The sequence below is a fragment of the Neoarius graeffei genome, chromosome 12 (assembly GCF_027579695.1).
Source record: "Neoarius graeffei isolate fNeoGra1 chromosome 12, fNeoGra1.pri, whole genome shotgun sequence".
NCBI lineage: Eukaryota > Metazoa > Chordata > Actinopteri > Siluriformes > Ariidae > Neoarius > Neoarius graeffei.
In genome coordinates, this window is record NC_083580.1 from 58,597,503 (window position 1) to 58,621,204 (window position 23,702).

The 23,702-nt window shown below is 40.7% G+C and overlaps 1 protein-coding gene across 1 annotated transcript in view; it reads right to left on the reverse strand.

Moving 5' to 3' along the window:
- The window catches only part of usp28 (ubiquitin specific peptidase 28), a 62,766-nt gene that overhangs the window by 15,903 nt on the left and 23,161 nt on the right, over positions 1-23,702 (reverse strand). Inside the window, exons 13-18 of the mRNA XM_060936132.1 lie at positions 23,426-23,590; positions 17,913-18,127; positions 17,528-17,598; positions 12,097-12,325; positions 5,033-5,419; positions 4,842-4,960 (exon numbers count right to left, since the gene is read on the reverse strand). Of these exons, the coding sequence (XP_060792115.1) occupies positions 4,842-4,960; positions 5,033-5,419; positions 12,097-12,325; positions 17,528-17,598; positions 17,913-18,127; positions 23,426-23,590 (1,186 nt within the window). The remainder of the gene's footprint in view (positions 1-4,841; positions 4,961-5,032; positions 5,420-12,096; positions 12,326-17,527; positions 17,599-17,912; positions 18,128-23,425; positions 23,591-23,702) is intronic.

Genomic DNA, 23,702 nt, shown 5'->3' on the forward strand with positions numbered 1-23,702 from the left:
CGTGGGTTTCCTCCGGGTGCTCCGGTTTCCCCCCCAGTCCAAAGACATGCAGGTTAGGTTAACTGGTGACTCTAAATTGACCGTAGGTGTGAATGTGAGTGTGAATGGTTGTCTGTGTCTATGTGTCAGCCCTGTGATGACCTGGCGACTTGTCCAGGGTGTACCCCGCCTTTCGCCCGTAGTCAGCTGGGATAGGCTCCAGCTTGCCTGCGACCCTGTAGAACAGGATAAAGCGGCTAGAGATGATGAGATGATGATGAACGTTTGATATGGTGTCTTTGTACTATTTTCAATGAAATATAGGGTTTCCATGATTTGCAAATTATTGCATTCTGCTTTTATTCACAGTTTACACAGTGTCCCAACTTTTTTTGGAATTGGGGTTGTATATTAATACAAGAAATGTATTAATTAATGTGTTAGGCAGCTCATTCATGCTACAGTAGATCCCTGTCTTCACATCAGGGCTGATCCTTTGCTTGACTAAATATGGACATTTCTTCACAGTAGTTTCCTTAAAGCCAAGTAGTCGCTGACATAATTCAGGTTTTAATTTAGTAACAGTTTGATGACTGACACCTGCTTATGGCAACTGTGTTTGTTTAATTTAGCAACCTTTATTTGTCACATATACTTTACAGCACAGTGAAATTCCTTTCCTTACATATCTTGATGGTAAGCTGGGATCAGAACGCAGGGTCAGCCATGATAAGCTACCCCTGGAACAGACAGGGTTAAGAGCCTTGCTCAAGTGCCCAAAAGTGACTGCTTGGCGGTGCTGGAACCCCTGACCTTTTGATCAGTAACCCTGAGCCTTAACTGTTGAGCCTCCACTGCCTCAATTTAGTCTGAGTACCTGCTCCAGGCAAAACATATTATATCTTAGTCTATAAAAAGCAGTATGTGTTCTGGCATCTTGAAGGAGATGAAGTAGATGTGGGACTTTTGAAATCCCTCTCCTGTCTACTCCCAAAAGAAATCTGACCAATCCTGCCCTTCTCTGCAGTTAGTTTTGTTTGCATCTGCCTGGAGTATTTTTAATGATCTTAGTGGGTTCAATTGAATTTAAAAAAAAGAAAGAAGAAGATCATTTAAACCACTGAATGAGACCAGGATAAAGCATTTACTGTATTAATGAACGAACAAATGAATGCACTAAATGTACCACGGCATGTTGCACAAGCAATTGTGCATCCAGTGCGCTCAACATGGCCTTTTATTTGTCCCAGGAGCGTCATATCTGCCCACCAGCATTAAAGTAAACACTGACTGCTCCTGTGAGCTTTTATTGGGTCCAGACAGATCCCATTTCAAATACACACATCTATTCAAAAGCTCACAAAGGCTCCCCACTAGATGTCAGGACTTGACCACAAAAATGGTGTGTTGAGAAAAGAAACAGCTGGACAAAACTCATTTAACGTCACACCCTGTTCTCTGGACTGAAGCATGAATCAACACTTAGCCCTGTAAACTAATGACAGCGGTTCTTTGCTTGATTGAAGGCGAGCAGCCTACTTAGCCTAAAGTATTTACTTTACTACCTTCTGTAAAAAAAAAAAATCCAAAGAAGTGGAAGTGATAATGACCCAGAATGCAAGTGCATGTTAATAGAAGTGTCATGAGCCTTGACTTTCATTTAAATGAGGACTCATGTGGTTTTAAACTAGCTGCAGCAGGTTGTGGTGTGTTTAAGGCATGCCTCTTATTGTGTTAGGGAGATTACCAAGGGAATGGAATACACTACTACTGATTACAAATGGCGTAAATAAAGATGGAAAATGACCTCAAAGTGAGTCATATATTCAGACTACATTAACGCCAACTTGCATGTAAAACAATCCTGTACTAACTTTATTAGGTTTTTATATAAAAGTACAAATATGAAGTGGAATGGTGCCTTTTTCAATACATTGAAGATCTGACCATTAGTTTACAAATATCTCTCTTCAGCGGAGTGCTATACAAAATCTTGGACTACATTTACTACCTGACATTATAAATGTGTGATTTGGAATGAACAATTATTTAACAGTTATTCCATGAAATCGAGTCGTACATGACCTGATAGCCGAGTAGGCTATAAGCCATGCACGACGAGACTGAGTTGAATAACTGTTTTATTTTATCTACATTCACTGCATTTTGATAAACAAAACACTATTTTTTGCAAATTCAATAAATAAAAACTTGATACAAAACGTCTGACAAAATCATTTCCGCTTAGAATGTAAACAAACTGGCGAAATTACAGGAGCAATTTGTGAAAAGTTCTATGATGATAATTCTTGAAAAATAAAAAAAGATACATTCTTACCATCAAATACTTTTATTCTATATTTTGTTGCTCCGCCATTTTGTTTTTTCTCTACTCATGATATATGAGCTGATAGCCGAATAGTAGAGTAGCCAATCAGAGCGCACGATTGCTCATATCCAGTGAATGTGGATAGAATATGTGTGTATTTTTTTTATGTTGGTTTTGATGCACCTGCGTATTCCTGCAATTTCCCAATCAGCCAATCACGTGCCAGCAGTGTAATGCATAAAATCATGCAGATAAAGGTCAACAGCTTCGGTTAATGTTCACATCAAGCATCAGAATGGGGGGAAAATGTGATCTCAGTGACATTCAGTGAGTGGCAGTTCTGCGATTGGCAGTTCTGCAGGAGGAAATGCCTTGTTGATGAGAGGTCAGAGAATGGCCAGACTGGTTTGAGCTGACAGGAAGGCCATAGTAACTCAAAAAACACCACTCTTTACAACCATGGTGAGCAGAAAAGCATCTCAGAATGCTCAAAAACATCAAACCTTGAGGCAGATGGGCTATGACAGCAGAAGACCACATCACGTTCCACTCCTATCAGGCAAGAACAGGAATCTGAGGCTACATTGGATTGGGCAGAGATTCACTGAAGCTGGAAAGTAGAAGACTGGAAAAAGACCAAATGATGTTTTTCCAATCTTCAACTGTCCAGGTGTGTGTATATACAGTTGTGGTCAGAAGTTTACATACAGTGACATGAATGTCATCTTGAATATGAATATCATGGCAATATTTGGGCTTTCAGTAATTTCTTTGAACTGTTCTTTTTCTATGGCAGAATGATTGTACAGCATATAGCTTTAATTAAAAAAAAAAAAAAAAAATTAGAATTTGATGTCCAAGTTTTCATTTTCTTTGGGTTTTCTGAAATCAACACAGGGTCAGAATTATACATACAGGGTCAAAAATTTACATACGCTCACTTAGATTATTAATTCAGAGGTGCTGAAACTTCCAAAATGTCTCTTATCTTGCCAAGGCCGAGGCCTCTGAACTTCCTGTTAGTGATCATGATTGACTACAGCTGGTAGCTTCTCTGTGCCTTCATAAAAAGGCTTTGTTTACAGCACTCATTGAATTGACCAACACACAGTAAAATGGGAAAGTCCAAGGAGCTCAGTGCAGATCTGAGAAAGATGATTGCAGATATACACAACTCCAGAATGTCTCTTGGAGCAATTTCTGAACAACTGCAAATTCCAAGATCAGTTCAAACAATTGTATCCAAGTTATTGTGAGGTGTAGTCACTTTGCCAAGCCACTTTGCCTCAAGAAAACCCAAACTGTCATCCTCAGCTGAAAGGAACTTGGTTTGGATGGTCAGGAACAACCTGGGAACCACCATGGCACAGCCCTGCCATGAATCGGAAGCTGATGGAGCACTGTGTACAGTTCAGATCACCATGGACTAAGAGGCTGCTATCCAAGAAATAACCCCCTGCTCCAAAACTGACACCTTCAAGCTTAACTAAAGTTTGAAGCTGACCACACAGACAAAGAAAAAGCCTTCTGGAGGACAGCTGTATGGTCAGATGAGACAAAGATTGAGTTGTTTGGCCACAATGACCACCATGTACAGACAGACACTGTACCAGCTGGTGGTGGTGGGATCATCATGCTCTGGGACTGTTTTGCTGCCAGTGGAACTGGCACAAAATGGATGGAATAATGAAGAAGGAGAACTACTTCAGAATTCTTCAGCATAAACCATCAGAAACTTGAACATGACTTGTGACTTGGGAGTTACAACAGGACAATGAACCCAAACACGCATCAGAGCTGCTTGTGGAGGATGAAGGAGGCTAACATGAAGCTGAAAACAAGTCCTGATTTCACCCCTATTGAAAATATATGGACCGTGCTTACAAGTCGAGTCTATGCCAAGAAAAACACAAATTTAATTGAACTCTACCAATTCTACCATGAAGAGTCGTGAAATATCCAACTAGAATTCTGCCAGAAGCTTGTTCATGGTAAACAAAAATGTTTGGTCAAGGTGAATCTTACAGAGACATTTTACCCAAATATTAGGTGTGCTGTATGTAAACTTTTGACCCTGTCTGTATAATTTGGAGCTTGTGTTGATTTCAGAAAATCAAAAGAAAGTTAAAACTTGTGCACCAAATTCTAGTGGCTTTTTTTTAAAATTAAAGCTATATGCTGGACAATCATTCTGCCACAGAAAAAGAACAGTTCAAAGAAATTACTGAAAGCCCAAATATTGCCTTTACATTCATATCTAAGATGGCATTCATGTCACTGTATGTAAACTTCTGGCCAAAACTGTGTGTGTGTGTGTGTGTGTGTGTGATATCTTGTATATTATAGCTTGACATTTCTGCTATTTTATCCATCACCTATATTTTAGCTTTAATTAGAAAACAACACACAAAATCACTTGTTCTGATGTCGAGTTAACAAACCAAACACAATTCCTTCATACAGTAACCTACATGCTGTTTACAAGGGCTGTCTATGGGAACTATTTCGAAACAGGATCAACTAACTGGCTCACCTGACTCTCATCCAGCTGGCTGTGGGTCAGACTGAGAGAGGTGGCATCCTCAGTACCCTCCTTCACCCCCTTACTGCTCTCTGGTGACAAATCAAGAGCTCCCATGCTGGTTGTGGCCTCTGGAATGTAGAAGCACTGTCATGTGATGAGCTGCAAGCAGCTATGTTACCTCGTCTGAAAAAGTAGCTAACCTTCTGAATCCTGGACTGGCTCCTGCTCTGCCTCTGGGGTTGCTTCTTCAGGTTTCTCATGGCTGTGTTTGCGGTCTGGTTCTGGATTTGGGTGCTCTGGTTCTGGATTTGGGCACTCTGGTTCTGGATTTGGGCACTCTGGTTCTGGATTTGGGTGCTCTGGTTCTGGATTTGGGTGCTCTGGTTCTGAAGTGCTCTCCTCTTTGTTGGTGGGAGCCTGTGTTATGGGAACCCGTGTCTCATCCTGAGGTGCCTGATGGAGTTGCTCCTCCCATTCCCTCAGTTGCTGCTGGAACCAACGGTTGTCCTCACGGACGAAGCGTTTCAATATAGCAGGAAGGGAGTCCATGCCTTGCAGAACCTGCCCCGTCTCATTGTCTGTGTCCTCTTCCATGAACACAAGAGAGATATTTGTGAAACAACCAATAGTTCAGGATACACACACATGCACTGGGAGTTGAACCACACATGAAAAGATAAATCAACAAACTTGATTACAAAATACAATCAGGTTCATATCGGTTCTAAGTTCAAAGTAGCCATTTCAAATAGCTTAAACCCCACGAAGAGTGTAAACATGGCATAATAGAAGCATCTTGGAGTACGACTCATAACACGACCCTATTAACAGGTGGTGCACAGGCCAAATGCTGCCCTTTATAGTGTTTCAAGTAATCCACTATCCTGTTACCAATTAATATAATAAAAATAGCAGACTATTAATAACAGTAGTGCTATTTATCTCCTATGTCTCCCCTACTTTTGCTATGTTTAGTAAAAGACCTCTCAACTGGTGAAAGGTTTCATACTTGGATGAGGAAAATATAGTTTAACCCAAGCAACCATTTTTTTATGCAGCATTTTGGTAAGCTTGAGTATGAATACTTGGTTATGTTCTTTCATTTTACAAATTAAACTTTTTTTTTTTGGCAATAAAATAAATTGTGCATATTGTTATGACCCAGCTCAAGACCGTAACAAAAGAGGACGTACATCTTTAAATTAGAAAACTCAAGGATTTATTGGAATAAACAAAACTTAAACTGAAAAAAGAGTTAAAGGAACAGTCCACCGTACTTCCATAATGAAATATGCTTTTATCTGAATTGAGACGAGCTGCTCCGTACCTCTCCGAGCTTTGCGCGACCTCCCAGTCAGTCAGACGCAGTCAGACGTGCTGTCACTCCTGTTAGCAATGTAGCTAGGCTCAGTATGGCCAATGGTATTTTTTGGGGCTGTACTTAGATGCGACCAAACTCTTCCATGTTTTTCCTGTTTACATAGGTTTATATGACCAGTGACATGAAACAAGTTCAGTTACACAAATTGAAACGTAGCGATTTTCTATGCTATGGAAAGTCCGCACTATAATGACAGGCGTACTAACACCTTCTGCGTGCTTCGGCAGCGCATTGATACAGAGCTCAGATATCAATGCGTTGTCGAAGCGCGCAGAAGGTGTTAGTACGCCTGTCATTATAGTGCGGACTTTCCATAGCATAGAAAATCGCTACGTTTCAATTTGTGTAACTGAACTTGTTTCATGTCACTGGTCATATAAACCTATGTAAACAGGAAAAACGTGGAAGAGTTTGGTCACATCTAACTACAGCCCCAAAAAATACCATTGGCCATACTGAGCCTAGCTACATTGCTAACAGGAGTGACAGCGCGTCTGACTGACTGGGAGGTCGCGCAAAGCTCGGAGAGGTACGGAGCAGCTTGTCTCAATTCAGATAAGAGCATATTTCATTATGGAAGTACGGTGGACTGTTCCTTTAAAGGCAAACAAAATAATGCAAACCCCCCCAACCAAGAAGGCTCAAAAAGGACAGCTGCCACTAATCCATTACTCTCTCTCTGTCTGATATCTGCCAAACTGAGGCTGAACCAGGAGAGACAGGCCTTAGGTGACTAGGTGGGAGGAGCCAACACAAAACAGGAAAACCAAACGAGCCCAGAGATCATTACAAGAAACACATGCATAATGTACACGACCGTTCAAAAGTTTGGGGTCACTTTGAAATTTCCTTATTTTTGAAAGAAAAGCACTGTTCTTTTCAATGAAGATCACTTTAAACTAATCAGAAATACACTCTATACATTGCTAATGTGGTAAATGACTATTCTAGCTAAATTCTACTAATGCCGCTTTTCCACTACCAACGCGGCTGAGTTGGGCTGAGCCGTGCCGTGCTGAGTTGGGCTGAGTCGAGCTGAGCGGGGCTGTTGGAGTTGCATTTCGACTACAACCGTGCTGAACCGTGCTGGCTGGAAGCGGGTGGACACATTGGGTGGAGTTAGCGAAAGTGGGTGGATGTCATGTGATGTCGTTAAGCGGCGCAAACAGTGACATCAGTGATCTTTTAAGCGGTAGTCTCACGACCCGGATAGTAAACAATAAACATGGAGGACATGGAGTCGTTAGTGTTGCTGGTCTTGGTGCTGTGGCTTGTTGTCACCGATAACGCCAACAGATACTGGCAAGAGCGTATAGATGAGGCGAGGCGCATAAGGCTCCAGAAATTCTCGTAATTCGTAATTATTCTTCTTCCGGGTTTACGGTGTTTACAGATCCCAGCGTGCTCGCGGGGCGTGTGTGGGCATGTGAGGGCACTCCTCCTCACCAATCAGTGCACAGGGGAGTGTCTCCTCACGCCCCCAGCCTCACTCGGCTCGCTTTGGCTCGCTTCAGCCCCACTCCAAAACCGTGCGAGTTTTAGGGGCTAAGCAGGGCTGAAGCGAGCCGAGTCGTGCTGTTCTTTGGTAGTCGAAACGCGAGCCGTGTCGGGCTGAAGTGAGCTGAAGCGAGCTGAAGTGAGCTGAAAAAGGGTAGTGGAAAAGGGCCACAAATGTCTGTTTTTTGGTGCAATATCTACATAGGTGTATAGAGGCCCATTTCCAGCAACTATCACTCCAGTGTTCTAATGGTACAATGTGTTTGCTCATTGCCTCAGAAGGCTAATGGATGATTAGAAAACCCTTGTACAATCATGTTAGCACAGCTGAAAACAGTTTAGCTCTTTAGAGAAGCTATAAAACTGACCTTCCTTTGAGCAGATTGAGTTTCTGGAGCATCACATTTGTGGGGTCGATTAAATGCTCAAAATGGCCAGAAAAATGTCTTGACTATATTTTCTATTCATTTTACAACTTATGGTGGTAAATAAAAGTGTGACTTTTCACGGAAAACACAAAATTGTCTGGGTGACCCCAAACTTTTGAACGGTAGTGTATTTAGTACTGTGCAAAAAGCAGTCCTTAGATACGGAAAAAAAAAAATTTATATATATATATATATATATATATATATATTACGTATCTCAGGACTGCTTTTTACAGTACTAAATTATATATATATATATATATATATATATATATATATATATATATTAGTGCTGTCAAGCGATTAAAAAATTTAATCGCGATTAATGTCGCAACAGTCATAATTAACTCGCGATTAATCGCAATCTAATCGCACATTTTTGTCACATAAAAAACCATTGCAATTCTCTTATCAGCATAAAAAAGTGCATGGGCTTGCTTTGTACCAATGTTTTTTTTTATTGCAAAGCATAACACGTCTTGACACAACCACCGCAAAGTGAAACCTAAGCCGAGCACCGGCGCGGGGCTAGCAAGAGAACCATGAGTGAAATGATCTACTGTTTGAGTGCGTCTACAACTAAAGAGAGATAGGTTACACAGTGACGGTAGGCTTGACATGTTTGATTATAATATAAAGTACACTATTATATTAAGTTTAAGTTGTTCGTTGATAAATATTGCATTGAATCTGATCTTTACTGTTTCAGCTCACTTAACACATTTTGTACTTTTACACTTTCTGCCTGTTGATGCGTCGCGCTGTCCAATCAGAGGCGGCCAAATTTGCATATTACAGGAAGGATTTCTGGGATAGCATTGAGTTTACAGTTCAGAGGGATCTGGCTTCTTTAGACGCTGTCTTCTTAAAACTGAATGAATATTTAAAAAGAGCCAAATGAGCCAGTCTTTTGAACGGCTCTTTTCAAAGAACGGATCACAAAGATGCAGATCCCATCAAAGAGCCATAAATCCCAGCTCTACTAGCGCGCCCTGCCCGCGCTGGTTCTTTGGGGGAGGAGGGCAGAGGACTCTGGCTGTGGCGTGGCGTGGCGTGGCGGTCTAGCTGCTATCGGTTTTCTAACCAAAGTCTCTGTTCCAAGTTCCTGGCAGTTTCAAAAGCTTATGAAAAACCTACATCATGCCACAGAACGTTAATCTCGCGATAAAAAAATTATCGCCGTTAAAATTGAGTCAAATTAACGCGTTAATAACGCGACATTTTTGACAGCACTAATATATATATATATATATATATATATATATATATATATATACAGAGAGAGAGTGAGAGATACAACCCCGATTCCAAAAAAGTTGGGACAAAGTACAAATTGTAAATAAAAATGGAATGCAATGATGTGGAAGTTTCAAAATTCCATATTTTATTCAGAATAGAACATAGATGACATATCAAATGTTTAAACTGAGAAAATGTATCATTTAAAGAGAAAAATTAGGTGATTTTAAATTTCATGACAACAACACATCTCAAAAAAGTTGGGACAAGGCCATGCTTACCACTGTGAGACATCCCCTTTTCTCTTTACAACAGTCTGTAAACGTCTGGGGACTGAGAAGACAAGTTGCTCAAGTTTAGGGATAGGAATGTTAACCCATTCTTGTCTAATGTAGGATTCTAGTTGCTCAACTGTCTTAGGTCTTTTTTGTCGTATCTTGCGTTTTATGATGCGCCAAATGTTTTCTATGGGTGAAAGATCTGGACTGCAGGCTGGCCAGTTCAGTACCTGGACCCTTCTTCTACGCAGCCATGATGCTGTAATTGATGCAGTATGTGGTTTGGCATTGTCATGTTGGAAAATGCAAGGTTTTCCTTGAAAGAGACGTCGTCTGGATGGGAGCGTATGTTGGTCTAGAACCTGGATATACCTTTCAGCATTAATGGTGTCTTTCCAGATGCGTAAGCTGCCCATGCCACATGCACTAATGCAACGCCATACCATCAGAGATGCAGGCTTCTGAACTGAGCGCTGATAACAACTTGGGTTGTCCTTCTCCTCTTTAGTCCAAATGACACGGCGTCCCTGATTTCCATAAAGAACTTCATATTTGGATTCGTCTGACCACAGAACAGTATTCCACTTTGCCACAGTCCATTTTAAATGAGCCTTGGCCCAGAGAAGACGTCTGTGCTTCTGGATCATGTTTAGATACGGCTTCTTCTTTGAACTATCGAGTTTTAGCTGGCAACGGCGGATGGCACGGTGAATTGTGTTCACAGATAATGTTCTCTGGAAATATTCCTGAGCCCATTTTGTAATTTCCAATACAGAAGCATGCCTGTATGTGATGCAGTGCCGTCTAAGGGCCCGAAGATCACGGGCACCCAGTATGGTTTTCCGGCCTTGACCCTTACGCACAGAGATTCTTCCAGATTCTCTGAATCTTTTGATGATATTATGCACTGTAGATGATGATATGTTCAAACTCTTTGCAATTTTACACTGTCGAACTCCTTTCTGATATTGTGCCACTATTTGTCGGCGCAGAATTAGGGGGCTCTCTTCCCATCTTTACTTCTGAGAGCCGCTGCCACTCCAAGATGCTCTTTTTATACCCAGTCATGTTAATGACCTATTGCCAGAGGTGGAAAAACCCGGGTGCAGAAAGTAAAAACCTTGCCACATTTTTGCTCCAGCCAATTCAATGAACCAGCTGATCCTAATTACCACATCCCCTAAGCCAGGTTGATGAGCTAATTGGTGAAATCACCTGTGTTGAGAGCACAGGCAGAAGGAAAACCTAAGCAGGACTTTTACTTTGTCAATCCAGTTTTTCCACCTCTGCCTATTGCCAATTGACCTAATGAGTTGCAATTTGGTCCTCCAGCTGTTCCTTTTTTGTACCTTTAACTTTTCCAGCCTATTATTGCCCCTGTCCCAACTTTTTTGAGATGTGTTGCTGTCATGAAATTTCAAATGAGCCAATATTTGGCATGAAATTTAAAAATGTCTCACTTTCGACATTTGATATGTTGTCTATGTTCTATTGTGAATACAATATCAGTTTTTGAGATTTGTAAATTATTGCATTCCGTTTTTATTTACAATTTGTACTTTGCCCCAGCTTTTTTGGAATCGGGGTTGTATGTGTGTGTGAAGCAAAGAAGCCTTTAAAATAATGAAATGTTTCTTCATATCACATATCACAAACGGATCCAAAACTAAACTAAATCCACTTTATTGGAACACTTTGTTCACCTACTCTTTCATGCACTTAAGATATCAGCCAATCATTTGGAAGCAGTGCAGTGGATAGTATAACGCAGATACAAGTCAAGAGCTTCAGTTAATGTTCAGATTAAACACTGGATTGGGGAAACAAACAAACAAACAAACAAAAAAAAGTTAATTCAGTGAGTTTGAGAGTGGCGTGGTTATTGGTGCCAGATTGGTTGGTGGGATAAGAAGTCAGAAGAGAACGGTCCAATTGTTTCAAGCTCACAAGAAGGCTACAGTGTCTCAAATAAGCATTATTTACAACTATAGATGGGCTACAACAGCAGAAGACCACATCAGGTTCCTTTCCTGTCAGTCAAGAACATGAACCTGAGGCTACAGTGGGCACAGGTTCACCAAAAATGGACAGGTGAAGACTGGAAAAAAACATTGCTTAGTCTTTTTCTGTTCTTCAACTGCCTTTCAATTTTGGTGAGTCCAAAGCAGCATATTATATTTGTTTGTCATTCTCAAGTGAACGTTCTCCATCGTTATTAAAAGAAAATGATATAGATTATAATGAAATGCTGCTTAACAGACCCCATTTTGACCCCATAGTAATAATTTTCTTTAAAATTAACTGGTTTCAAAGGTTACAAAGGATATTTAGACAAAGAAGGAGTAGACTGACTGTGTCCTGATATCACCTCCAACATCTGCCATGTCTGAGTAATAAGTAAGTAAGTAAGTAAGTAAGTAAGTAAGTAAGTAAGTAAGTACCTGCTATGAGATGTGGCAGTCTGTCATTAATGTACATTAGACAGTAAGCACTGGCATTCGTCATTCCTCCATAAGAGTCTCGCACCAGCTCCTCCCATGATGACTCAGTCACCATCACATCATTGTACTTGAGCCAGCGTTTATGGGCATGATCATAGATGTAGGCCCAGTAATGACCAGCAGAAGCCTGTCCCTCATGAACAAGAACGGCATGTAGCCTGTACGGCACCTGGAGACATGGAGAGAAATACTGTCTTGGTGAAGTAGGCAACATATTATACTAGTACCACACTGCAAAAAAATGATATCTTGGTAAGAGAAAATATATTCAATATGGGTGAATTTATCTAATATTTCTTCTTAGAAGATTAGAAATCAAATATCAGATTATTTAGCTTAGTTTTAGACACCTTTACTCATTTCAAGCTTTAATTTTTCTTATTTTGTTGGCAGATAGAACAAAACAAGCTGGAAGTTAGTAAAAGAGGTCTAGAAATAGGCTTAATCTCCTATGTAATTTGCACTAGCAGCACTGGTGCAAATTGTTACTCTCACTCAGGATCTTTCTACTTCATTCTTTGTATTATTCTTATTATCAATTTGTGCTTGCAGCGGTAATGCAAATTGTTACTCTTACTCAGGCTCTTTCTACTTTATTATTATCCTAATGTATTTTAGGATGCTATTTCTCGCTCAGTTTTCAACCAATCATCACTAAATTTCACATGCAGAATACCTCTGGGCTGAATTACGTTGCTATGACTTTTGGTGCTGATCCGGATCACTGAACTGGAATGAGCCATGAAAAACGGGCTTTTTTCCTCTCCAAGTGTCATTCTCTGTCTCTTACCATTCCAGATCTACAGGGTACGGTGACCAGACATCCCGGTTTATAAGAGCTCGCGCAAATCACTGTGAGTTTAGTCACAGTGTCTATCAAGTTGTTATTATTATTATTATTATTATTATTATTATTATTATTATTATTATTATTATTATTATCCTAATGTTTTAGGACACTATTTCTGCCTAAGTTTTCAACCAGTCATGACCAAATTTCACATGAAGAATACCTCTGGGCTGAATTACGTTGCTATGACTTTTGGTGCTTATCTGGATCACTGATCTGGAATGATCCATGAAAAAAAATGGGATTTTTTTTCAATCACTTATAACACTGTCAATTTTCATGATTTTTTCAATCAGTTTTTAAAATTTTGTTTAGGGCAGCAAGGTGCAACTTTTCCTCACTAAGCATCTTTCTCTATCGCTTACCGTTTTGTATCTATAGGGTACGGTGACCAGATGTCTTGGTTTGTTACAGCTAGTGCAAATTACTGTGACTTTAGTCACAGTCTCGATCTAGTTGGTTGATTGCAATTGTAAAATAGGAAACAGTAGATAAAATGTGACTATATTCAAGATACTTTCACTTGCTAAGATGTCATTTTTTTTTGCAGTGCAGATTATTCTTAGGTTATTATCACGTCCAGTTAAAGATTAATTTTTTTAAAATCTCAGCTGCTCCATTTCACTCACTGAGCTCTATTTAAGTACAATTTAGAATAGGTATGTTGTTAATTTGATCAGATGTGAGCTAATATTGCTCTGTTTGTGCCATTTTTGTGCAAGCAAATACAGTGGTGCTTGAAAGTTTGTGAACCCTTTAGAATTTTCTATATTTCTGCATAAATATGACCTAAAGCATCATCAGATTTTCACACAAGTCCTAAAAGTAGATAAAGAGGACCTAGTTAAACAAATGAGACAAAATATTATACTTGGTCATTTATTTTGTGAGGAAAATGATCCAATATTACATATCTGTGAGTGGCAAAAGTATGTGAACCTTTGCTTTCAGTATCTGGTGTGACCCCCTTGTGCAGCAGTAACTGCAACTAAACGTTTCCGGTAACTGTTGATCAGTCCTGCACACCGGCTTGGAGGAATTTTAGCCCGTTCCTCCGTACAGAACAGCTTCAACTCTGGGATGTTGGTGGGCTTCCTCACATGAACTGCTCACTTTAGGTCCTTCCACAACATTTCGATTGGATTAAGGTCAGGACTTTGACTTGGCCATTCCAAAACATTAAATTTATTCTTCTTTAACCATTCTTTGGTAGAATGACTTGTGTGCTTAGGGTTGTTGTCTTGCTGCATGATCCACCTTGTCTTGAGATTCAATTCATGGACAGATGTCCTGACATTTTCATTTAGAATTCGCTGGTATAACTCAGAATTCATTGTTCCATCAATGATGGCAAGCCGTCCTGGCCCAGATGCAGCAAAACAGGCCCAAACCATGATACTACCACCACCATGTTTCACAGATGGGATAAGGTTCTTATGCTGGAATGCAGTGTTTTCCTTTCTCCAAACATAACGCTTCTCATTTAAACCAAAAAGTTATATTTTGGTCTCATCCATCCACAAAACATTTTTCCAATAGCCTTCTGGCTTGTCCACGTCATCTTTAGCAAACTGCAGACGAGCAGCAATGTTCTTTTCGGAGAGCAGTGGCTTTCTCCTTGTGACCCTGCCATGCACACCATTGTTGTTCAGTGTTCTCCTGATGGTGGACTCATGAACATTAACATTAGCCAATGTGAGAGAGGCCTTCAGTTGCTTAGAAGTTACCCTGGGGTCCTTTGTGACCTCACCGACTATTACACGCCTTGCTCTTGGAGTGATCTTTGTTGGTCGACCACTCCTGGGGAGGGAAACAGTGGTCTTGAATTTCTTCCATTTGTACACAATCTGTCTGACTGTGGATTGGTGGAGTCCAAACTCTTTAGAGATGGTTTTGTAACCTTTTCCAGCCTGATGAGCATCAACAACGCTTTTTCTGAGGTCCTCAGAAAGCTCCTTTGTTCATGCCATGATACACTTCCACAAACATGTGTTGTGAGGATCAGACTTTGATAGATCCCTGTTCTTTAAATAAAGCAGGGTGTCCACTCACACCTGATTGTCATCCCATTGATTGAAAACACATGACTCTAATTTCACCTTCAAATTAACTGCTAATCCTAGAGGTTCACATACTTTTGCCACTCACAGATATGTAATATTGGATCATTTTCCTCAATAAATGAATGACCAAGTATAATATTTTTGTCTCATTTGTTTAACTGGGTTCTCTTTATCTACTTTTAGGACTTGTGTGAAAATCTGATGTTGTTTTAGGTCATAAATATGCAGAAATATAGAAAATTCTAAAGGGTTCACAAACTTTCAAGCACCACTGTACATGTGCCTGCGCTGCCATGGTGGCGATGAAAATAAAAATCTATCAGAGGGTTTTTAAAACCCATTTTAGATCAAAATTGTACTACTGAGACCCTCTTTTAGTGTAAATGCAGGGCCAAAACAGTATTTTCCTGTCTTCTAGTCACAACCTGTTTTTGACAAGGTGCACTATTTAGGTCACTTCACTTCAACATAAATAGGCTGTTTCACTCAAAAACTCTGCTGTAGCTCTTAAATCAGATTTAATACCTAGATCAACAAATTGATTTTGGTCAGAAAGATGAAGAATTAGCTGACATAAATGTGTGGCATTCTGGGAAAACCATTGGATATGAGTGTGGAGGAATTCTGGTAAACAGCCAAAAATGACCAAAAAACGAAACCACCAACATATGGCCTATAACATACACAATACATCAGTTTTAATAAAACATAAATACATGTCTTTGAATCAATGCAGTAATTTTTTTATGACTTAAATTAAATTATTAACAAATACATTACATATAGTACCAGTCAAAAGTTTGGACACCCCTACTCATTCATAGGTTTTTCTATATTTTGACTCTTTTCTACATTGTAGAACAATACTGAAGACATCAAAACTATGAAATAACATCTGGAACATATATGGAATTATGTGGTGAACAAAAAGTGTTAAACTAAATATGTTTCATATTTCAGATTCTTCAAAGTAGCCACCATTTACCTTAATGATGCTTTGCACACTACTGGCATTATCTTAACCAGCTTCATGAGGTCGTCACCTGGAATGCTTTTCAATTAATAGGTGTGCCTCGTTAAAAGTTAATTAGTGCAATTTCTTGCCTTCATAATGCATTTGAGATCAAACAGTAAATAGTAAATCATAAAAATACAGTAAATAGCCCTATTCCACAACTGTAGTAATCCATGTTATATAAGAACTGCTCAACTAAGTAAAGATAAATTACATCCATCATTACTTTAAGACATGAAGTGTCTTTTTAATTAATTAAAATAAAGAAAAACATTGAATTAGAAGGTGTGCTCAAACTTTTTACTGGTTCTGTAGCTAAAGAACCAGTTTAACAAAGGTTACTATGAATAAAGGTGGGTATAAAAATATACAAGGTGGTGTAGTGGTTAACACTTTCACTATGCCTGTGTGGGTTTCCTCCCACAGTTCAAAGACAAGCGGATGAGGTCAACTAGCTACTATAAATTACCCATAGGTGTGAACATGAGTGTGAATAGTTGTTTGTCTCTGTGTTGCTCTGTATAGATTGGTGACTTGCTCAGGGCGTACCCCACCTCTCGCCCAAAGTCAGCTGGGATGGGCTCCTGCGACCCTGATAGATAATGGATAATAAATACCAATCAATCAAAGTTCTTCCTATGCGGCGGCACCAATCTCTGTTTCCCTTGGCCTCTCGCCTATTATATAGCTAGGGTTATAGTGGGGGGCTGGTCCTCTGGTAACCGCAAGAGTTTGACTCCCCATTCGCATTGCAGCATGCCTTGCCAGACAGCAGTAGGTATAATTTTTACAATGGTCTTTGGTATGACCCAACCATGACTAGAACTCACAATCTCTTGATCAAGAGGCAGACACACTAACCACTAGGCCAACTCGCAGTCAAGGGCAAGAAATAGCTATACTTTAAAATGCAACAAGTTTAGTTTTTCAGCCTGGTGATTATTTCTAAAAATAAAACATCAGTGTGAAATCTATAAGCAAATTCTAATCTCATGTCATCATGAAAATGTTGCTACTCAGAATGTTTGGTGCATGCAAGTTTATGAAATTAATTAAAAGAGTTGATTTCATTAGATATCACAATAGGATGCTGTGTCGATATTCACACGTCCTCATAATGTATTTATTCCAAACCCACCCTGTTTTTTTTCTTCAATTACACTTCTTTCTGCCAAGTTATGACCAAAGCCAATTGAGATACTGCGAGTCTTTTTTTTTTTAACACTTAGTTATGATTCTGAAAATATGGCTCAATTGTTCATTTATTTATTGTTTGTTTTGAGTTTTATTTAACATTTCTGCCTGTGACTGCCGTGTTTGCACCCACACTTAATTCACTTTTAAAAATCGTACAGCATTTTGGTCACAGACTGAAAATAATGTCACTGTGAAAAGAAGTGGAAGTCTGTAGAGCCAAGGGCTGTTTTGGAATATAGACTTTACCTGACATAGACTGTTATCTGAGTACATCCCCTCCAGAGCCTGGCTGACCTTGTCAATGCTGGCCTTGAGCTCTGAACACAAGGAGAGAACAGCAATCAATAGGGTGCACCCGAGGCCAGGCTCCTGATATACTCAAACACATTAGGATATCTGCTGGAAAATAAGGCTGTGCTCTAATACAATACGGTAAAGGGCACAACATGCGCCCTCATGAACAGTCGATACTGAGAAGCTGAAAGGAACAAAACAGCTTCTGCAACACTGGTGGAGAACAATGATTGCTTTTTTTTTTCCTGTTTGCTTGTAAAGGCAGAGGTCCAGGTAATACTTCACACCGAGAGAGAAAAATGCCGTAACTGTCTGAAAGGCGAAGAGGAGGACGCACCGTTCATGTTGTTCTCTGCCTCAGTTCTCCAGCGCTGCAGGCAGCTCCTGACAAAGTGCAGCTCCTCCTCGCTCACGCTGCCAGGTGCCGGGTGCTGAGGCCAGTCAGCGGGGGGTTTACACTGGGTGAAGGGCTTGTGGATGGGCGTTCTCTGTGTAGAGTTCTGTGTGGAGCCTGAACCATCTGATGAACCGGCATCATCTGCTTCTGTTTGGCTAACAAAGGTTACAATGCACACAGTTCTCTCATTCAGTTATAACTTCATGTTTTTCTTTCTTTCTTTTTTCCACATGAAAAAACACATGAAGCTGCATTTCGCCATGTTATACCTTGAAACTGCACATGAACTGAACACGTGATGGTATGTGAATATGCAGTCAAATAGAAATGTGGGGGGAAAAATCAAACATGAAAGATAGAAACACATGCACTGCACATGAAAAGTGTATGAAATAAAACATTCATAAATTTTACGTCAGCCATACGATTATTCACATGTGAAGTTCAGTCAAGTCAACTGAGATTTCTTTTAGTATATTCACAAACTACAACTCCAATTCCAAGAAAGTTGGGACACTGTATAAAATGTAAATAAAAACAGAAGGTGATGATTTGCAAATCATGGAAACCTTATATTTCACTGAAAATAGTACAAAGACAACATATCAAATGTTGAAACTGAGAAATGTTATTGTTTTTTGAAAAATATATGCTTATTTTGAATTTGATGTCAAAATAAGCATATATTTTGACATTAAATTATATAAGCAGGTTTCAGAAAAGTTGGGACAGGGACAACAAAAGACTGAAAAAGTTGTGTAATGCTTAAAAAAAACTAATTTGGTTAACTGGCAACAGGTCATTAACATGATTGGGTATAAAAAGAGCATCCCAGAGAGGCGGAGTCTCTCAGAAGTAAAGATGGGGAGGGGTTCACTGCTCTGTGAAAGATTGCACAGGCAAACAGTGCAACAATTTAAGAATAATGTTCCTTGATGTAAAATTGCAAAGAATTTGGGAATCAAATCGTCTGTGGTACATAATGTCATTAAAAGATTCAGAGAATCTGGAGAAATCTCTGTATGCAAGAGACAAGGCTGAAAACTGACATTGGATGCCTGTGATCTTCAGGCCCTCAGGAGACACTGCATTAAAAGCAGACACATGTCTGTAGTGGAAATCACTGTATGGGCTCAGAAACGCATCAGAAAACCATCATCTGTGAAAACAGTTCATTACTGCATCCACAAACACAAGTTATAACCAGATATAAACAATATCCAGAAACACCAACACCTTCTCTGGGCCTGAGCTCTTTTACGATGGACTGAGGCGAAGTGGAAAATTGTCCTGAGGTCTGACAAATTGAAATTTTACATTCTTTTTTGGAAATCATGGACACCATTGAAACCTGATGCTAGCATCAAAATCAGTACATAAATATACTGAAAAATGCAGTTTTTAGCATATGCTAACACTTCTCCATAGTACAGCTAAATAAAAGTGTGGACATGAGTGTGTGCTCTGTTAATAAAGCACGTGTGAATGAAAACCTTTTCACAGCTTCTGTTGAATTGTTGTTGGCTTCAAAGTAGTTGGTGAATATCTAATTATCGAGCCACAATTTCCATGAGTACCATGTTCTGAAGTGTTATTTCTCTTCTACTACAGTGAGTCATCAAAGATTGCAATTTAGTATTTATTAAAGCTAGATGGCCTTTCGGTTTCATAAAATTGGTGAAATTTAGTTCCCTCTGAAATTTGGTCATTGTGATATGTTTATTTCTCCAATATCTCAAAAAACACAGGCCATTCTATGACTGGGAAGTTATTTAATTTGAGGGGATTCCTGAGCAAATAATGTGCATGAAATCACTCGCTTCGTGCAGTCAAGCAGACATAGGAAGTCCGTGTGCACATGCGCAGGTTTACCTTCTTCTTCTTTTGGATTTTACAGCAGCTGGCATCCACAGTGTTGCATTACTGCCATCTACAGGTTTACCTTGACCGTGCACTGACAGTTACATCATTCTGTCGCTAAATGAACAGCTGATCACACCGAGGTGCTCACTGACCGCAGATATTTATTAGTTTGGTCCTGTGTTTCCTTTCCTTCGTAACATAACGTCTTTTCTTCTCACTTTCCATTACTGAAGTCGGTTTTCATGTTTCGTGTCTTCCATTTTTCTCTACTGTTTCAAATTTGTATCCCACACTGCCTTGTGCAAACGGGGAAAGCCCACTACGTGATGCATGATGTAGTACACTATATTGCCAAAAGTATTTGCTCACCCATCCAAATTATCGGAATCAGGTGTTCCAATCACTTCCATGGCCACAGGTGTATAAAATCAAGCACCTAGGCATGCAGACTGTTTTTACAGCTTGGAGCTGGCCCCTTCCTCTTCCAACATGACTGTGCACCAGTGCACAAAGCAAGGTCCATAAAGACATGGATGACAGAGTCTGGTGTTGATGAACTTGACTGGGCTGCACAGAGTCCTGACCTCAGCCCGATAGAACACCTTTGGGATGAATTATGGCCCTTTTCCACTACCCTTTTTCAGCTCACTTCAGCTCGCTTCAGCTCACTTCAGCCCGACACGGCTCGCGTTTCGACTACCTCAGAGCAGCACGACTCAGCTCGCTTCAGCCCTGCTTAGCACCCAAAACTTGCACGGTTTTGGAGTAGGGCTGAAGCGAGCCAAACCGAGCTGAGTGGGGCTAGGGGCGTGAGGAGACACTCCCCTGTGCACTGATTGGTGAGGAGGAGTGTCCTCACATGCCCACACACGCCCCGCGAGCACATTGGGATCTGTAAACACCGTAAACCCGGAAGAAGAATAATTACGAATTACGAGAATTTCTGGAGCCTTATGCGCCTCGCCTCATCTATACGCTCTTGCCAGTATCTGTTGGCGTTGTCGGTGACAACAAGCCACAGCACCAAGACCAGCAACACTAACGACTCCATGTCCTCCATGTTTATTGTTTACTATCCGGGTCGTGAGACTACCGCTTAAAAGATCACTGATGTCACTGTTTGCGCCGCCTAACGACATCACGTGACATCCACCCACTTTCGCTAACTCCACCCAATGTGTCCACCCACTTCCAGCCAGCACGGTTCAGCGCGGTTGTAGTCGAAATGCAACTCCAACAGCCCCACTCAGCTTGACTCAGCCCAACTCAGCACGGCACGGCTCAGCCCAACTCAGCCGCGTTGGTAGTGGAAAAGCGGCATTAGAGTGGAGACTGAGAGCCAGGCCTTCTCGTCCAACATCAGTGTTGCCTCTTTTCCACCAAAGCAGTTCCAGGGCTGGTTCGGGGCCAGTGCTTAGTTTGGAACCGGATTTTCTGTTTCCACTGACAAAGAACTGGCTCTGGGGCCAGAAAAAACGGTTCCAGTCTAGCACCAACTCTCTGCTGGGCCAGAGGAAAGAACCACTTACGTCAGCCGGGGGGGGCGGAGTTGTTAAGACCAACAACAATAACAAGACCGAGAAAGATCGCCATTTTTAAGCGACGAGAAGCAGCAGCTGTACAAACGTGAAGTCATCCATTATTATTATTGTTGTTGTTGCTGCTGCTTCTTCCGTGTTGTTTTTGCTTTGATATTCGCGCCAAGGTTTATGCAAACGTAGCGACGTAACTGAAGTATACAACGACGTAACTGACGTATACAGCGATGTAATGACGTGGCTTCCCTTAGCACCGCAAGCTATGGAAAAGGAAACTGGTTCTCAGCTGGCTTGCAAGTTGAACGAGTTGTGAACCAGCACCAGCACTGCCCCGAACCAGCCCTGGAACTGATTTGGTGGAAAAGGGGTATGTGTGACCTCACAAATGCGCTTCTGGAAGAATGGTCAAAAATTCCCATAAACACACTCCTAAACCTTGTGGACAGCCTTCCCAGAAGAGTTGAAGCTGTTCTTGCTGCAAAGGGTGGACCGACGTCATATTGAACCCTATGGATTAGGAATGGGATGTCACTTAAGCTCATATGTGAGTCAAGGCAGGTGAGCGAATACTTTTGGCAATATAGTGTATCTTGAATTGGGTCATGGTGAAGCAAGAAAAAATAGTGGAGAATTTAGGGTCACGTGGCCCTACATTCATTTATTGTTCTATTTAAAAAAAAACAACTAATAAAATCAGATGTCTGTGATTCGAATTCAGTAGCTTTTGGTCCACAAAACAAAAATAATTGGCTGTCCGGGAAAATTCTTTTTATGACCTATACTTGAAAAATCTGAAAGGCAGTCTACCTTTAAAGAATGCCTCATCAAACTTTTTGGCTCAGCCTTTGGCTGAAGCCTATAGAGGTGCCTGTCTGTATGTGTATGTTTAACAGAGTTCGAGTGTGTTTAAGAATGTAATTGGCGTGCCAGCCTCAGGTACCGATTCCATAGTCATGGTGTGGTGCCCCTGTGTACTGACTATGTAAGTGCCATGTTATATAACCTCAGTTCCTGATGTAATCCTCTGTGACTGAGCGATCTAGCATGCTGTCCAGAAAGGAGCAGATTTTGCAATGTTAGTTTGAATCCTGGCATTGACGTAAAAGGTTCAGCTCTCGGTAGGTATATTATAAGGCAAAGCCCTCGATCCTGAAGACTTTCCTTTGACGGTTAAAAACATTAAACAAACGTCTCCTTATAGAAAGCTTCACCATATACTTATTACTGGGATGTAGTTTCTTTGTTAAGAGTTTATGAGGCGTGTCTATCATTTAAATCAAATCCCTGTGAATGAACTCTTGGTATAGAAACATTAACATTGCATGAATATAAACCTGTGATTGCCTTGCAGTCAGGACGACTGTCTGAGCTGCTGTTACAGAAGAGAAACCAGCACCTTTTGACCAATCAGAATTTAAGAATTCACAGCACTGTGGAATAAATATGCAATAAATGCAGCAGCTTTCCTGAAAGACCCTGAATATCAAATGGCACGATAGAGTTCCCAACTATAGATTCCTTGAGATGATAGGCCTCACTAGCATGACAGCCGTCCTGAGCAAGAGAAGGATGAAGTTGATTGACCATGTTTGTAGGATGGAGAACACCCATATCCCAAAATAGTGCCTGTTTGGCGAACTCTCTAGTGACCTCAGGGAAGACCAAAGCTGAGGGATGTGTGCAAGGACACGATGAAGCAGCTACAGGTCAACCCAAAGTCCTGGGAACTGACCAAGCAGCCTGGAGGATCGCATTGTGCACAGGGGCAGCCCTGCAAGAAGAGACACTGAAGTTTGAGTGGGAGGAGAAGGGCTGTTGTAGAAGAACCCTTTATCAGACACCTTCACATGCCGTTACTGCAGCCGCCCCTGCCTTTCAAACACTGGCAGGATCAGTCGTGAACAGAGCTGCAGGACTAGGAACTAACCGACCTTCAAATGAACCATTAAGACTGTCTGTCAAGACGATGAGAGCCAACAAATGCAGTAGACATATCAATCAATAAATCATTAAATGTTAGGAATTTAGGAAAGAGTCATGACTGGAGCTTGCCTGGTGTGTTCAGAGCTGGGTTCTGTGTGTGCAAGAGTGCTGGCAGGTCCGGCTGAAGTAGGAGACGTGCTTGTGTTTGTCTGCTTTGAGGTCGCAAACTCTAAAACATACTGCAGCATGTCTGCCAGTGGGTACTTGTTCGGCCCAGAACCATAGCTTTTATAGCTTGAAAACAAAAGGAAAACTAATAAAGCAAAGTCAGAGACTGTGTAACATTTCAGAAAAAAGAAAAAAAAATCTGCTGTGATAGCACTGACAAATTGTGTCATTTATTCCT